Below are 18,594 nucleotides of genomic sequence, written 5' to 3' on the forward strand. Positions count from 1 at the left end.
ACACTAGTGCACTGTTGGTGGGAATATAATTTGGTGCAACCACCCTGGCAGACAGTGAGGAGGTTCCTCAAAAATTTAAAAATACAACTTCCTTAAGATCCAGAAATTCTACCTCTGGGTATTCATCCAAAGAAAACAAAAACATTAGTTCAAAAAGATATATACACCCCAGTGTTCACAGCAGCATTATTTACAACAGCCAAGATACGGAAACAATCTAAATGTCCAAGAATAGAAGAAGATGTGATACATACACATATACAGTGGAATATTATTGCCATAAAAAAGAATGAAATCTTGCCATTCGTGACCACATGGATGGACTGACCTTGAGGGAATTACGCTAAATAAGTCAAGCATAGAAAGACCAGTTCCACACACTCTCACTTATATGTGGAATCTTAAAAGAAAAAAAGAAAGAAAAGGCCAAACTCATAGAATCAGAGAAGAGATAAGTGGTGAGGGCTGGGGAGTGGGTCAAAACTGGTGAGGAGATTAAAAGGTACAAATTTCCAGTTAGGAAATAAGTCAGTCATGGGGATGTAATGTATATAGCACAGTGACTATAGTTCATGATATTATACTGTATATTTGAAAATTGCTAAGATAGTAAACATTAAAAGTTCTAATCACAAGAAAAATGTGTAACTATGTGTGTGACACATGTTAACTCTACTTATTATGGTGATCCTTTTGTGATATATACAAATATCAAATCACTATCTTACATACCTAAAACTAATCTAATGTTATATGTCAGTTTTGCCTCAATTAAGAAAAACAAAAAGAGAAGTGCTCTTGGAAGGAATGTGCATTTAATGTCCTTTAAGGTAGGTCCTTAAGGAGCTTTTCTTTTCCTTTTTAACTTCTTACAAACAGAAGGCTGCAATTAACAGGCCTCCTTAATCCAGTTACTGAATCAGGTAACAAATCTTGACTGATCCCTGTCTCTCTATCAAATCTGGTTCCTCCAGTCCAAGTAGGAGAGCCTGAGAAGCCGGCCCCCTTAAGATTTAAGGATTTAAGTACAGGAAATCTGTCACAGTCTTTCTTTCTCCCGGGTTCCCATCTTCCATGCGTCTGCCTATCCAGTCTCATCCATTCCTCAGAAACCTGGAGGCAACAGAGTGGAGGGGACTGAAGTGTCAGGCTGGGGACCAACTGAATGCCTATCAAAGTACCGCTCAGTCTCACCTGTGCATCTATAAAGCACTCAAACGAGCAGACACTATACAATGAAGAGCAAAAATGAATACTCGCCCACAACAAAAGTAGAGATTATCTTATAGACATTTCTTACTCCCAGTTCAGTGGCTGCTTATTAAATTCCAATCGCAGGCCAGGTGCTATGAGAAAGCCTTATTTCACAGTAAACGTAATTTGAACTCAATTGAGGTGCTACCACTATCCTTTGGTTTCAGAGACTAGAACTTCCTAATTCTAACAACTTGTCTAAACTCCGAATGCCTGGTCCCCTCTGGCCCATCTTGGTCCTTTCTCATGTCTGTCTGTCTAGCCCTGTGGGTTTCGGGGCCATTATTCAGGATGTGCTTCCTCCTGGTCCATGCATGGATGACCAACACATCGTCCACACTCAGTTCAAACACCATGTCCTGCTCAACTTCCTCCCGCAAGGGGCTGTTTCTGTGGGACTCTGCTGGCTCCTCTACACAGCGCCAATCAGATTCTGCTTCATAAGGAAGCTTGTGTTTCTGTCTCACTCCAGTTAGCGATCCTTGAGGACAGGGAGCAGGAAGATCATTCTTTACTCTCTTAGTATCCCCAGTGTAGTGCAGGCACAGAGTAGTAACTCTTATTTTCCCACAATGAAGAATGAATCTCTTAGGTGCCTTCCTGATAGAAACTCAGTCAGACTCAGCTTACTGAATGCCCTCAGAGTCCAGACCAGTACTGGGCAGGGCAGTGGCAAAGCAGTCAGCTACTTGGCAAGGGTACAGGTGAGGCTCAGTTGAACTCTGTTGATGCCAGCCCTGCCGATTCCCAGTTGGTGGCCTAGGGAGTGTTATATAAGTTCTCTGAGCCTTAGTTTTTAACCTACAAATGGGAACAATCACTGGAGCTGGTCTCTAAGAGTGCTGTGAAGATTAAATGAGGTGATGCATCAAAAGTTCTTATCACAGTTAGAAACATAATCGGCTGACCACTGCAACACACTGAAGATACAAAAATGAACAAGACCGCACCACTACCCTGAACAAGGGTAAGGTGTGAAGGTGAGAATAAACTGTGAGTTGACAGTACAGATCCACGGCAGCCACAGAGGTGAAGACGGGAAGCAGTGAGAGAGAGAGGGCAGGAAGGCTCACATCAGCTGGGGAGTGGGCGCTGGCACCATACGCCTCTTTGCATCATCTGCTGCTGTTTCTCTCCAAACATACTGAACTCAGTACCAAGTAAAGCAGAATTGAGCCTCAGGATAGGCAAGCTCAAGACCCAGAATCCCTGATTTTGCATCACCTGAATCCAACACTGATTGATTGAGGGATAATTTAGAAAGTTTTCAGAAGATGATAAAGCACTTATCACAGACGGCTGGCAAACTTTATATTATGTTTACTACAATCATTTGAGTCAGTTCTAATGAGGTGGATGAAACTGGAGCCTATTATACAGAGTGAAGTAAGCCAGAAAGAAAAACATCAATACAGTATACTAAAGCATATATATGGAATTTAGATAGATGGTAACAATAACCCTGTATACGAGACAGCAAAAGAGACACTGATGTATAGAACAGTCTTTTGGACTCTGTGGGAGAGGGAGAGGGTGGGAAGATTTGGGAGAATGGCACTGAAACATGTATAATATCATATATGAAACGAGATGCCAGTCCAGGTTCGATGCATGATACTGGATACTTGGGGCTGGTGCACTGGGACAACCCAGAGGGATGGTATGGGGAGGGAGGAGGGAGGAGGGTTCAGGATGGGGAATACATGTATACCTGTGGCGGATTAATTTTGATATATGGCAAAACCAATACAATAGCCTTCAGAATGGGAGAAAATAATAGCAAATGAAGCAACTGACAAACAACTAATCTCAAAAATATACAAGCAACTCCTGCAGCTCAATTCCAGAAAAATAAATGACCCAATCAAAAAATGGCCCAAAGAACTAAATAGACATTTCTCCAAAGAAGACATACAGAGGGCTAACAAACACATGAAAAGATGCTCAACATCACTCATTATCAGAGAAATGCAAATCAAAACCACTATGAGCTACCATTTCACACCAGTCAGAATGGCTGCGATCCAAAAGTCTACAAATAATAAATGCTGGAGAGGGTGTGGAGAAAAGGGAACCCTCTTCCACTGTTGGTGGGAATGCAAACTAGTACAGCCACTATGGAGAACAGTGTGGAGATTCCTTAAAAAACTGGAAATAGAACTGCCTTATGATCCAGCAATCCCACTGCTGGGCATACACACCAAGGAAACCAGAAGGGAAAGAGACACGTGTACCCCAATGTTCATTGCAGCACTGTTTATAATAGCCAGGACATGGAAGCAACCTAGATGTCCATCAGCAGATGAATGGATAAGAAAGCTATGGTACATATACACAATGGAGTATTACTCAACCATTAAAAAGAATACATTTGAATCAGTTCTAATGAGGTGGATGAAACTGGAGCCTATTATACAGAGTGAAGTAAGCCAGAAGGAAAAACACCAATACAGTATACTAACTCATATATATGGAATTTAGAAAGATGGTAACAATAACCCTGTGTACGAGACAGCAAAAGAGACACTGATGTATAGAACAGTCTTATGGACTCTATGGGAGAGGGAGAGGGTGGGAAGATTTGGGAGAATGGCATTGAAACATGTAAAATATCATGTATGAAACGAGATGCCAGTCCAGGTTCGATGCACGATACTGGATGCTTGGGGCTAGTGCACTGGGACAACTCAGAGGGATGGTATGGGGAGGGAGGAGGGAGGAGGGTTCAGGATGGGGAACACATGTATACCTGTGGCGGATTCATTTTGATATTTGGCAAAACTAATACAATTATGTAAAGTTTAAAAATAAAATAAAATAAATAAAAGATTTACCAATGGGGAAAAAAATTAAATTAAATTAAAAAAAACAAAACAAGACAAACAAAAATAAATAAATAAAAATAAAAAATAAAAAAAAGGATAAGCAGCACCAGAAATTACTTTTAGTTTCACATACACAGATAAAGTCACCAGGATTCAACTTTTCTCCCACAAACAAAACCTACCTGATCCTATAGGGGGCAGGTCAGAAACTATAAGGAAATCATTTCAGACTGTGAAATTAACTAAAAGATGGTGTAGTCTGGTTACTTTGACTAAGTCGGTATCTAATTGTTTTCTACATGATTAAATTAATCTGGTTTTAGAAAATGATGTAATTTATTTCAGAGACAAGTCCATAATCTCTTGTCTGCAAATCTAGAAAGCTCTGAAAATCAATTTTTTTGTAAGTTTCGTTTAAAAACATATTTGGTGGCAAAACCTGACTTCCATGGAGTCACGTATAATTTTTATTTGCCCACTTAGTGGGAATGTTCATAAATTTGGGGACAGAAATATTACCATGCTTGACAACAGTGCTGCCCTGGTGACCCCTATAGGATCATGTCATATATAGCCTAAGAAACCATGCCAAGAAGATCTGAAAATTATAAATTCCAAGCTAAACCTCATCCTAAGGTTTTCAAATAAGAGATGGTGGATCTCTATAAAATTAATCGTATCAGACAGGAGGTCAATATTCCCCAAGCTTTTGTAATTCAACACTAAATACACGATTTTGCCACATCTACAGATCACTCATGTTACTACATTTTCTAGTACTTGATTTCACATTGACGTGCCTTTTAACTGAATAAAACTATTTTAAAAAAGAAGTCTCTCTACTGAAAAAGCTGGTCATCTGAGAGGCTTACTCTCTATTAAAAAAGGAAGATTCAAGAGGTGTTAAAGATACAGTCGCACCAAAGTAAGAGTTTCACCTTTAAATTATCAGAAAGAGCAAAATGAAATGGAAGAGGAAATAACTGCCTTATTATGTAATTCAGTGTCATCTAGTGCTGGGCTGGATTACCATGCCAAGATCTACTGTGCCCAGAAATATTTATCCTACACGCTGGGAATCTTACCTAAACTGTGTTATGCAGGGAGCCACTTCACTAGACAGGAAGCACTGCCGGGGTTGGGAGTGTTGGGGGCCAGAGTGAGGTACTCCGCCCATGGCAAAGGTCATGAGGAAGGAGGCTCGACATACGCAAAGGCGGGATCGAGCCTCAGGAGTCCCCCTGGAAATCCTCGAGCATCTACCCCCATAACCAGAGCCTGCCTACTTTACTACTTTGTGCTCACCTACACCTCTGACTTTACGGGGGGCTGTCCCCCACCACCTCTTTTGGAGAAGGAGTTAACTTAGAGCTCCAGTTTATAATAATTCCTGGGCGTGATAAGAGTGTTTTAACCTACAAACTCCTCTGAAGGTTCTCTGGCCTGCCTGACAGGCTCGTCCGGCCACATGTGATTGCTCACAGCCTACCAACCGTGAGAGGCACGAGATGCTTTAAACCTTCTAAAAACAGGTTCCTTAGAAAAGTTAGAAAACTATTAGTATAAGTATAATGGGCTAATTAGAAATTGTGTTGGTGAAGGGTTTTTCATTTGTTGAGCCAATGTTTGTTGCTAAGTCTCCATATCCCCTGCCCTTATACACATTAATGAATATATAGAATTAACCTTTGATATTAATCACGTTAGACCTTAGGCTAAGTAAATTCTTTCCTTAACTAAAACCCACTACACCCTCACCCTGTAGGAGTGTAACTTTACTTGGGTGGCGTCTGTTTTGAGACTAATCGGCCCTGGAGAAATAAGTGTCCTGACTGACTGACCGCTGTCACAAGGAGAGGGTCGTAAATTGTCAGCAGACCCCCCTGGCCAGAAGATGATGTAACACCCCTAAGACCTCTGTATACATTTGTATGAAGCACCTGACTTTGATAAAAGTCAGGACTGCTGACCCCGCGTGACTTTTGCATAACATCTCAGTGTATAAAAGTAGACCATGGAAAATAAAGAATTGGGATCAGTTTCTCGAAATACTGGTCTCCCCATGTCGCTCTCTCTCTCACTCTGGCTGAGTCTCCATCTGGAGCACGGAACCCACCATGCTTACTAATTATGCCTGGGCTTCTAAGATCCGACCGGGGAGGCCTCAGTGTCTCCTCTCCTTCGGGAGAACGGAAGGACGCCTGCGGCCTACGTAAGTGGTGCAAGCTTCTTGTCTTGAAGTTTTATTGGTCCCCCGCGTAAACCAAGCTACTCAGCCTCTTTTCTCCACTGAATTTTCCTACTGAGCTATCCTCATCCTATTACTCTTTATATCTTTGATAAAATATTTAAATAAATAGGTCGCCGACGCCGTCCCCGCTTCGAATACCCTGGATCAGCCGGGGCAGGACCCCGGCATGGGAGGTCTTGCCTATTACATAAAGGTAAAAGGTCGCAGCAAGAAGGGTAACTCTCTCTCTCTCCTTTAGTTCTGTCACCCATAACCTGCCATGGAGATTCTGCTCCATCCTGTACTGCAGCTGTTTATCAAATTAACACGAAACCTGTCTTGCGGACAACTCTCTGGAGCATCCACAGCCTGTGCTGCCAAAGGCTCCCTCACAACAACTGGATCTAGAAGTGACCACACACAGACAAGCCAAAACATGACACAACCTAATGAGCCTACTCCTCAGCTAACTTCACCAACAGCCACTGTAAACAGTGGCCTTCAAAACCGGCAGAACAAGATTTGTTGTAAAAAGTCTTCAAAAGGACCTTCAGGTAAACATCAGCTGTACACATTTTTAAAAACAAAACATAAAAGGTGCAGAAGGGAATTTTTTCCCTAAAGTACAATACTGGAAGTTAGAAATACTGTGAGTTTGAAAATCTCCACTTTGCAGCTGCTAAAAAATTTAAAAAATAATAACCACACATTGATTTAACAAAATGATCGAAACTAACATCACCAGTAAACGGCAAATAGACCATCATGAGCTTCTGGATCTGATGGATTTCTTCTGGGACTTACCTGAATCGAGTTGTCCAGAACACAGCAGAGAGACCTAAATGGAGGGGAAATGCTTCAAAATACCTGGCCCATTCTTCAGAAACCTCATGAAAGACAAAGAATGGCTACAGAACTATCCCGAATGAAGCACATCTGTCTACTACAATGCATGATGCTAGACTGGAATCTATACTGGAAAACAAGCTATACAGGACATTACGGGGACAGTTGACAAAGTTGGAATATGGATGGCAGATTAGTAAAAGATTTGTATCAATGTTAAATTTCCTGACTTTGATAACCCATAGTTAAGAGAACATTCATTTCATTAGGAAATACACACTCACATATTAAGGGATAAGCACAAATAATATGTCTAACTCTCTCATAGTTCAGCAAAAATTCTGTGTACATACAGATAGATATGTGGAATATGATAAATGTTAACAGTAGGTGACTACAGGGAAAGGTAATCATGAGTTCTTAAAAGGAGGTCAAAAAACCTGACTACTCCCCGTCTTCTGGCTACCACTAAGGCTACCTGCCCAGTTTCTGTGTGGACTCACCATTCTTCTGAGAATCCTCAACAGAAGCTTCTGGTCCTTCAGGTCCTCTTTGGATGTCAGCAAATCAGCGAAAGTCTCTGCATTTTCAGGAGACAGGCTCTCTGGGTTTTCCCCTCCATACAACTGAACCAGTATAGACAGACACTTGGATGAAACTTCAAAAATTTCAGGATCCTCGTTAGGAAGCTGAAAATTAACAAATAGGACTTCATCAGCTTCACTGACGATGATGTTGGTATTCCTCAAGAATTACAGCTTAAAAGATAGAATGTCAGTCTGAGTACAAACTTTAATTAATTGAATATTCTTGTGAATGGATCTTTTTCAAAATGTAAAGAGTAACTCAAACAAGACTAACAGCACAAAACCAGAAGGAAATTCTACAGTCTTTCCTTTAATCCATAGTGATGAATGGCCTGTGACAAGCAAAGGACCAATTATATATTACATGCATATTTACACATGCATATGTTCATACAGGAGCGTGTGTGTCTATGGGTGTGGAAACACTGATTTTTCCGAGGCACAACTCTTACATTCTTGTTGACATAGCTTGTTTAGGAAAATCCACTTCCTAGAAGATATTAAGAAATGGTTTGAACTGTTTCCAAATCATTATTGACTAAACAGGTGGTAGAGAAAGTACTGTTTCTATATTACAAGGTATATTATGAAATAATAATCATACCATAGCATTTTGATCTTTTAATTTTTAAAGTTTTATTTCTAATACCTTTGTTGAGATACAATTCCTAGGTCATACAACTTAGTGATTTCATGTGTATACATCATTCAACGATTTTTTAGTATATTCAGAGTTGTGCAAACACCACCAGAACCAATTTTAGAATTTTTTCATTTTAACTGAAAAAGAAACCCTGTATCATCTCCTTCTCCCTACCCAGTCAGTACTAACCTGCTTTCTTTGGATTTGCCTGTTCTAGACATTTCAGATACTTGAAATCATACAAAATACGATCCTTTGTGACTGGCTTCTTTCTCTTAGCATGTTTTCAGGATTCATCCATGCTGTAGCACGTATCAGCATTTCATTTCTTTTTATCATGCAATGGATATGCCACATTTTGTTTATCCATTCATCAGCTGATGGACGTTTGAGTTGTTTTCACTTTTGACCAGTATGAGTAGTACTGCTGTGAACATGTGTGTATACATTTTTGTGCACACATGTTTTGTTTCTCAGGTATATACTTGGAAGTGAAATTGCTGAGTCACACAATAAGTAACTCTATGTTTCACTTTCTGAGGAATCGCCAGACTGTTTTTCAAAGCCGCCATTAGCACCAGCCAAGCATGCGAGTTTCAGGTTGCCCACATCCTCACCAACACTCGTCATTACCTATCTTCTCAATCACAGACACCCTAGTGTGTGTGGAGCGGCCACCCATGCGGTCTTTCATCTGTACTTCCCTGATGGTTAGTGATGCTGAGCATCTTTTCACGTGCATTTTGGTCATTTGCGAATCTTCTTTGGAGAAATGTTTACTCAGATCTTTTCTCATTTTTAAAACTAGGTCATTTGTCTTATCACAATTAAGTTTAAGTATTCTTTATATATTTTAAATACAATTCCCTTTATATATTTTAGATATAATTCCCTCAGCAGATACACATTTCAAAACTGTTTTCCCATTCTGTGGATTGTCTTTTCACTTTCTTGACAGTGTCCTTTGAAGCACAAAATATTTTTTATTTTGATAAAGTCCAATACCTATTCATTTTATTGCTTGTGATTTTGGTGTCAAACCTAAGAAACCATTGCCTATTTCAAGGTCCTGAGATTTACACTTCTAAGAATTTTTATTGTGTTAGCGCTTACATGTTTCCTTCTAAGAACTTTATAGTTTAGCTTTTCCATTTAAGTCTTTCCGTTTTCATCTTTGCATATAAGTAGAGAACCGACTTCATTCTTTTGCGTGTGAATGAATCTTATTTTGAGACACTGGCAGGTTCATATGCCATTATAAGAAATAATACACGTGGTGACCCCCAGACCCCGCTCCTGAGGGTCTCCTGACCCACCTCCCTGCTCTCTCACACCTCGTTCCAGCCTTTAGGAGCACTCCCTTGGGCCTGGTGGTCCCCGACTCATCCTGTCATAACAGGCTTCAGAAGGATCCAAAGATGCTGGGAACCCTAAGCCCCAGATCCTGGTTGTTTTCCAGACCCTTTGGAGGCAAAGCATAAGGACTCCTGCCTTTTTGTGCCACAAAAGGGGACACAAAGATACCCTTGCTCTCCCGCTCTCCTCTCTGGGGGATTCACTGGGTCACTACTTAGGAGGAGGTCTCTGGGCCTTGCTGACCTTTCTCTCCCTCCCCTTGACCCCCGCAGCCAGCCTGTGGTTCTTTTCTCCTGCTCTCCCTAGAGTGTAAAATTAGGTTGATTTCTGCTGTGGTCTGTCAAGAATCTCTCCTGCTGGGGGAGGGCCTTGGTTCCTCGTCTGGAATGAGAGACCCTGGAGTGCAACACGGGCTTGCTCTCGGACATGCGTGCCATCCTCCTGACTATAAAAAAAAAAAAAAAGAAATAATACAGAGAGAGACCATACACACTCCATCTGACCTCCCCCAATGGAAACATCTTGCATAACTATAGTACAAGATCACAACCAGGAAATTAACCTGCACATTAAGACAGCCACTCCTGCTTTTTAAAAATTAATATTTTCACCATATATACTTTGCAACCTTTTACTTTCAACCTGCCTGTATCATTATATTTGAAGTGAGATTTTTGTAGACAACATACTGTTGGATCGTGTTTTGTTATCCCCTCTAGTCATCTCTATCTTTTAATTGGTGCCTTTAGATCATTTAATTTTTAAGATAACAGAAAAATGCTAGGGTTTAAGTCTAACATGCAATTTTATTGCTTGTCTTCTATTTATTCCCCATTTACTTTTCTGATCCCTTTTTTTTTTAAACCTTCCTGTGGGTTATCTGAACATTTTGTTTTTGATAAGAATTATTAAATTCTCTTTTACTCTCAGTGTTCGTTCCTTAGGGCTGACATAAAAAGTACCACCAACTGGGTGGCATAAACAACAGAAATGTATTACCTCACAGCTCTGGAAGCCAGAAGCTTAAAAATCAAAGAGCAGGACCTTGCTGCCTCTGAAACCCAAAGAAGAATATTCCCTTGCTTCTTTCTGGCATCTGATGATTTTCTGGAAACCCAGGCATTGCTTAGCTTGTGGCTGCATAACTCCTATCTCTGCCCGCGTCATCCCATGGGATTCTCCCGAGTCTCTTGTCTTCACATGGTTGTCTTCTAATGAAAACGCTAGTCATACTGGAGTAACGATGCACTCTTACTCGAGTCTGGCCTCATCTGGAATGTCAGTGTTTTCAGATAAGGTTTAATATTCTGAGGTGCTGGGAGTTAGGACTTCAGCATCTCATTTTTTGGGGGGGACACAATTCAACCTGTTACACTGCCTATCAACTTTGTCTCTTTCGGGCTCAGCTGTTTGTTCACCTTGGTTTCTCTGCTTCAGGCTATCAGGCTTCCCCAAATGTCTGGTGGTCCCTGGCATCCTATTTTATGAATGAAAGAGTGGGCAGATTAGTACAGGCAGATGGCTCCAACTTCCTTTGCATTTGTGTATATCTGTTTCTTCATGCTGCTTTCCCTGTGACTTCTTCAAATCTTCTCTGTGATTTCTTCAAACTCTGAAATGCTTCTTTTGTAAGTAATGACCCCATCTTAGAAATCACATCAGATAGCTGGCTCATCCTCTTCACAGTGCAGACCCTGAGATATTAAGCTGGAAGAAAGCTGAGCACAATGACTGAAGCAAGGGGCTTGACTGGCCTGCCAGTTCTAAAAGCTCGTCTTCCAATAGCCTGGTAGGAGTCTAGGGCCTCCAGCAGTTTTCCACTTGAAGTTTACAGATCAACAGCATCTGTTCCCACCTTCTGGTGAGTTTTCTCCTCTGTATGTTCTGGGTAATAGGTTTCTTCACTAGATTTTGATTCAGTTCCATCTGCTTTCTATCATTGAGTAATTGCATGAGATTTCTTTTCCATTAACAGCTTCTTCTTCCGCTCTCCCATGATTATAAGATATTTGAGGCTTTCTCTATTTTCATAGCTTTTGGGTAGCCAGTGAGACAGGTATTTATGCTTCTACTTCAATCTACTGTAACATCTCTTCATTTATGAGTTAGTTTAGCTTCATTGTTGAAATGATGGGAGGATGCTTATCATAAGTAGTAACTCCAAAGATGGCTTATTTGTTGGATTCTTGTAAAACTGACGTTTTGACATTTGTGTTGTATATGTGTGAGCCCTGCCCCACCACTACAGAAAAGATGGTGATGGTATAAAATCTCCCTGGAATAACAGAATAAGGATATACCCAATTATCTGAAGAAACAAACTGGTAGAAAAATACATGAAACAATGGTTTTTAAGATACCAGACATGAGGCAACGTAGGAAAGTGATGCCAAATAACAGAGGTGAGCTCCACTCCTCTCCCAGGTTAGAGGCTTATGAGGTCTCGAGGCCTAAGAGAGACAGCAACTGAGGTGGGACAAGCAGATTTTTTAAGCTGAGGAGACACAGTGAAAAGTCTCAGAAAACCAAAGCTAGAGTCCATAGGCCAAAGTACTAGAGAGAAGAGAGCAAGGGAAAGCTCACACTGAAGAAACTGGTAGCCTGGAAGGTATTTTATCTATTAGAGAAAATGAATTTCTGCTTAAAAACCTTTCTACCAAGACAACTATAGGCTTAGATGGCATTGATGGCAAATTCTACCAAAGATTCAAGGAAGATGTAATACCAAGTCTATACACATTTTTTCAGAAAGCTAAAGAAAATGGACAGTTCCAAACTCATTCTGTGTGGCCAGTATTTCAGTTCAGTTGCTCAGTCGTGGCCTACTCTTTGCAACCCATGGACTGCAGCATGCTAGGCTTCCGGGTCCTTCACCAACTCCTGGAGCTTTCTCAGGCTCATATCCATCGAGTCAGTGATACCATCCAACCATCTCATCCTCTGTCATCCCTTTCTCCTCCCGCATTCAATCCTTCCCAGCAGCAGGGTCTTTTCCAAGGAGTCATTTCTTCACATCAGGTGGCCAAAGTATTGGAGTTTCAGCTTCAACATCAGTCCTTCCAATGGAATATTCAGGACTGACTTCCCTTAGGATGGACTGGTTGGATCTCCTTGCAGTCCAAGGGACTCTCAAGAGTCTTCTCCAACACCACACTTCAAAAGCAACATTTCTTCAGCTTTCTTTGTAGCCCAACTCTCACATCCATACATGACCACTGGAAAAATCATAGCTTTGAGTAGACAGACCTTTGTCGGCAAAGAAATGTCTCTGCTTTTTTAATATGCTATCTATGTTGGCATAGCTTTTCTTCCAAGGAAGCAAGTGTCTTTTAATTTCATGGCTGCAGTAACCATCTGCAGTGATTTTGGAGCCACCCAAAATAAAGTCTCTCACTGTTCCCATTGTTTCCCCATGTATTTTCCATGAAGTGATGGAACTGGATGCCATGATCTTAGTCTTTTGAATGTTTAGTTTTAAGTCAACTTTTTCACTCTCCTCTTTCACTTTCATCAAGAGGCTCTTTAGTTCTTATTTTCTTTCAGCCATAATGGTAGTGTCATATGCATATCTGAGGTTACTACTGATATTTCTCTAGGTAATTTTGTTTCCAGCTTGTGCTTCATTGAGCCCGGCGTTTCACATGATGTACCCTGAATATAAGTTAAATAAGCAGGGTGACAATATACAGCCTTGATGTACTCCTTTCTTGATTTGGAACCAGTCTGTTGTTCCATGTCCAGATCTAACTGTTGCTTCTTGACCTGCATATAGAGTTCTCAGGAGACAGGTAAGGTAGTCTGGTATTCCCATCTCTTTATGAATTTTCCACAGTTTGTTTTGATCCACACAATCAAAGGCTTTGGCATAGTTAATAAAGCAGAAGTAGATGTTTTTCTGGAACTCTCTTGCTGTTTTGATTATCCAGTGGATGTTGGCAATTTGATTTCTGGTTCCTCTGCCTTTTCTAAATCCAGCTTGAACATATGGAAGTTCACGGTTCACATACTGTTGAAGCCTGGCTTGGAGAATTTTGAGTAGTACTTTACTAGTGTGTGAGATGAGTGCAATTGTGTGGTAGTTTGAACATTTTTCGGCATTTCTTTCTTTTGGATTGGAATGAAAACTGACCCTTTCCAGTCCTGTGGCCACTGCTGAGTTTTCCAAATTTGCTGGCATATTGAGTGCAGCATTTTCATAGCATCATCTTTTAGGATTTGAAATAGCTCAACTGTAATTCCATCACCTCTACTAGCTTTGTTTGTGTGATGCTTCCTAAGGCCCACTTGATTTTGCACTCCAGGATGTCTGGCTCTAGGTGGATGATCACACCACCATCATTATTCTTGCCACCTCTTTTTAGTATCTTCTTTTAGGTCCATACCATTTCTGTCCTTTATTGTGCTCATCTTTGTATGAAATGTTGCACCGGTAACTGAGGAAGGCTTTCTTATCTCTCCTTGCTATTCTTTGGAACTCTGTATTCAAATGGTTATATCTTTCCTTTTCTCCTTTGCCTTTCATTTCTTTTCTTTTCTCAACTATCTGTAAGGCCTCCTCAGGCAACCATTTTGCCTTTTTGCATTTCTTTCTTTGGGGGATGATCTTGACCACTGCCTCTTGTACAATGTCACGAACCTCTGTCCATAGTTCTTCAGGCACTCTGTCTATCAGATCTAATCCCCTGAATTTATTTGTCACTTCCACTGTATAATAGTAAGGGATTTGATTTAGGTCATACTGGAATGGTCTAGTGGCCAGTATTACCCTGATGCCAAATTCAGACAAACACATTCCAAGAAAAGACAATTTCTGATCAATAGCCCTTATGAATATAGATGCAAGAACTTCAACAAAGTGTTCACAAACCAAATTCAGCAACATATTAAAGGATTACACATCATGACCAAGTGGAATTTATCACAGGAATGAAAGGCTAGTTTAGCATCTAAAAATCAATCGATGTTATGTGCAACACAAATAGAATAAAGGACAAAATTATATGAGCCTTTCAATGGTCACAGAATAAGCATTTGACAAAATTAAAAACCCTTTTAGTATTAAAAAAACACTCAACAAATTATAAAATAGAAGAGAACTTTCTCAAATTGATAAAGGGTATCTGGGGCAAAATTTACAGCTGACACCATACTTACATGGTTTAAGATTAAGAACAAGACAGATGTACATTCTTGCCATTTATATTCATCATTTTATTGGAAGTTTTGGTTATGGCAATTAAGCAAGGAAAGAAGTAGAAATCACCCAGAAAGGAAAACTCTGTTTGCAGATGACATACTCTTACACACAGAAAATACTAGTGAATCCACTAAAGAACTATGAAAAATAAACAAATTCAGCAAAGGGGCAGAATACAAGATCAATATTCAAAAATCAATGGTATGCCTGCACACTAGCAATGAAGAATGTAAAAAGGCAACAGAGAAAACAACTGCATTACAATAGCATCAAAAAGAATATTTAAAATTGAAGTTAAAAGAAGTACATGACTTGAAAGCTGAAACATTCTAGGAAACATTAAAGAAGGTACATAAACAGCGAAACACGTCATGTTCAAGGGTCAGAAGAGTTAATATTATTAGGTTGTCAATATGCCCCAAACTGATCTGCTGATAAAAAGCATTCAGAGCTGCAGCTGGATTATTTTTGCAGAAATTTGATAAGCTGATCTTAAAATTCATTAGAAATGCAAGAGACTAATAGCCAAAATGATCTTTAAAAAGAAGAATAAATTTGGAAGGCTCACATTTCCCAATTTTAAATTCTGCTGCAAAGCTACCATAATCCAGTCAATGTAGTACTGGCATAAGGATATACAAAAGATTAGTGGGATAGAATTTAGAGTCCCAAATTCTACACTTACATTTATGGTAAACTGATTTTTGACAAACATACCAAGACAATTTAATGGGGGGGAAAATGGCCTTTTTAAACAAACTGTGTTGAGACAAGTAGGTCTCCACACACAGAAGAATGCAGTTAGACCCATACCTCACACCTCATCCAAAAACTGACTCCAAATGGATCAAATATCTAAATATAAGAGCTAAACATACAAACATATGGCATCACCAACTTGATGGACATGAATTTGAGCAAGCTCTGGGAGTTGGTGATGGACAGGGAATCCTGGCGGGCTGCAGTCCATGGGGTTGCAAAGAGTAATTACACCTTTGTGACTTTGGGTTAGGCAATGTTTCTTGTATATGACACCAGAAGCACAAGAACAACAAAACTGATAAATGACTTCATCTCCATATATGAGGAAAGTGAAAAGATCACCCACAGAACAAGGGAAAATTACTGTAAATCTAACACATAATACGGGACGTGTATGAAATTAAAAGACGCTTACTCCTTGGAAGGAAAGTTATGACCAACCTAGATAGCATATTCAAAAGCAGAGACATTACTTTGCCAACAAAGGTCTGTCTAGTCAAGGCTATGGTTTTTCCTGTGGTCATGTGTGGATGTGAGAGTTGGACTGTGAAGAAAGCTGAGCGCCGAAGAATTGATGCTTTTGAACTGTGGTGTTGGAGAAGACTCTTGAGAGTCCCTTGGACTGCAAGGAGATCCAACCAGTCCATTCTGAAGGAGATCAGCCCTGGGATTTCTCTGGACAGAATGATGCTAAAGCTGAAACTCCAGTACTTTGGCCACCTCATGAGAAGAGTTGACTCATTGGAAAAGACTCTGATGCTAGGAGGGACTGGGGGCAGGAGGAGAAGGGGACGACAGAGGATGAGATGGCTGTATGGCATCACTGACTCGATGGACGTGAGTCTGAGTGAACTCCGGAAGTTGGTGATGGACAGGGAGGCCTGGCATGCTGCGATTCATGGGATCACAAACAGTCGGACATGACTGAGTGACTGAACTGAACTGATACACACAAAATATAAAATATCTTACAACTCAGTAATAAAAAGACGAATAACTTAATTTTTTAAAGGGCAAAGAAAAAAGGACAGTTTTTCCCCAAAAGGTATACAAATGGGCAATAAGCACAGGAAAAGATATTCAACATCATTAGCCATCAGGGAAAAGCAAATCAAAACCACCTTGAGATACCACTTCACACCCACTATGATGGCTATAATTAAAAATACAGATAATGACAAGTGTCGGCGAGGGTGTGGGGAAACTAGAACCTTCACACACTGCTGGTGCTAATGGCAGCTTTGGAAAGCACTGTATTTTCTCAAAAGGTTAAACATAGGCTGGCCTTAGGACTGAGCACTTCCACTCCTAGATACACACTCAAGAGAAAGAAAGCATATATTTACACAAAAGCTTGTACACAATTGCTAAAAGCAGCCTTAATTCAAAATTGCCAAAAAGTGGAAACAACCCAAATGTCCATCAATAAATGGATAGACAAATACTGTATATCTATACAGTGGAAGACTATTCACCACAACAAAGAAAGAAGTACTTATACTGCAAGCTAGAAACATGAGTGGACCTCAAAAAACACCATACTCAGAGAAAGGCCACATATTATATAGTTCCATGTATAAGAAATAACCAGAACAGAATACAAGAACAGAAAGCAAATCAGTGAGTGACAAGGGTTTGGAGGGGAGAGTATGGGGAGTGACTTTTCATGAGTATGAAATTCCTTGCTGGGATGACAAAGGTGTTCTATGATCAGATAACAGTGATGATGCACAACTCTGAAATACACTACCCAGCAGTGAATTGTACACTTTAGAGGGGTTAAGTTATGAGTTCTTTCTTGATACACCTTTTTCAAAAAACCAGTAACAACTCTGCACAGTCTTCAAGAATATCAAAGAGCAGGGAACACTTACTTCCCAATTCATCTGCTAAGATCAACATTACCCCGATACCAAAACAAGACAAAAATCATATAAAAAAGTAAACTACAAAACAACATCCCTCATGAAGACAGATGCACAAATTCTAAATAAAATTATAGCAACTCCAAGCCAACAAAATATGACAAAGATAATGATAAAATAATATCTCTTGACAAAATGGGGTGTATCCCTGGAATACAGGTCAGTTTAACGTTCAAAAAAATCAGTCAATGTAACATATCATATGTATTGATTTCCAAGGGTTGCCATCATAACGAAGGACCACAAACTGAGAAGGCTAAAAAAACAAAAACTGATCTTCTTGTAGTTCTGGAGACTAGAAGTCTCATATCAAGGAGGGGACATGCCTGGAGGCTTCCCTTCTGAATCCTTCCTGCCTCCCCCAGCCTCTGAGAGCCCCAGATGTGCCTCGCCTGTGGCAGCGGAGATCCAGTCTCTGCTTCCGTTGTCACACAGTATTCTCCCTTGTGTCTCTGGCTTCTTACGGCTGTCTTACAAGGACACCAGTAATAGTGGGTCAGGGAGCCCTCACCATTCCAGGATGACCTCATCTTAACCAATTATGTACATGATCCTACTTCCAACTAAGGTCATATTCTGAGGTACTGGGGGGTGAGGGTTTTAATACATCTTTGTTAAGGGATACAGTCAATCCATAATATCATATTAATAATTTAAAAATAAAAACCACAATCATCTCAATAGAAAAAGTATTCAATATGCAACACCTGTTTCTAACAAAAACTCGGCAAACAAGGAGTAGAAGGTGATAAAAACATGTCAGAGACTGAATGCCTCACTCTGATCAGGAAGACAGAGAGGAACATCGGCTCTCACCACTTCCAATCAACAGGGAAGTTTCTGGCCAGTGCAGCCGGGCCAAAATGAATAAACAAACAAACAAACAAATATAAGAAACTCAGATTGGAAAAGACTTAACTGCTTATTTGCAGAAGACATGATTCTTGATGTAGAAAATTCAGCGGAATT

At 40.2% G+C, this 18,594-nt stretch overlaps 1 protein-coding gene across 10 annotated transcripts in view; it reads right to left on the reverse strand.

The window, feature by feature from the left end:
- Positions 1–18,594, reverse strand: part of ULK4 (unc-51 like kinase 4) — a 521,202-nt gene that overhangs the window by 111,712 nt on the left and 390,896 nt on the right. For 9 of the 10 annotated variants that reach the window (XM_024983119.2, XM_005222596.5, XM_010817577.4 and 6 more), the window contains one exon: positions 7,659–7,844. The exons of the other annotated variant lie outside the window; for it this stretch is intronic. In XM_024983119.2, the coding sequence (XP_024838887.1) occupies positions 7,659–7,844 (186 nt within the window). The remainder of the gene's footprint in view (positions 1–7,658; positions 7,845–18,594) is intronic. 10 annotated transcript variants of the gene reach the window in all.

Source organism: Bos taurus, chromosome 22, assembly GCF_002263795.3.
Source record: "Bos taurus isolate L1 Dominette 01449 registration number 42190680 breed Hereford chromosome 22, ARS-UCD2.0, whole genome shotgun sequence".
NCBI lineage: Eukaryota > Metazoa > Chordata > Mammalia > Artiodactyla > Bovidae > Bos > Bos taurus.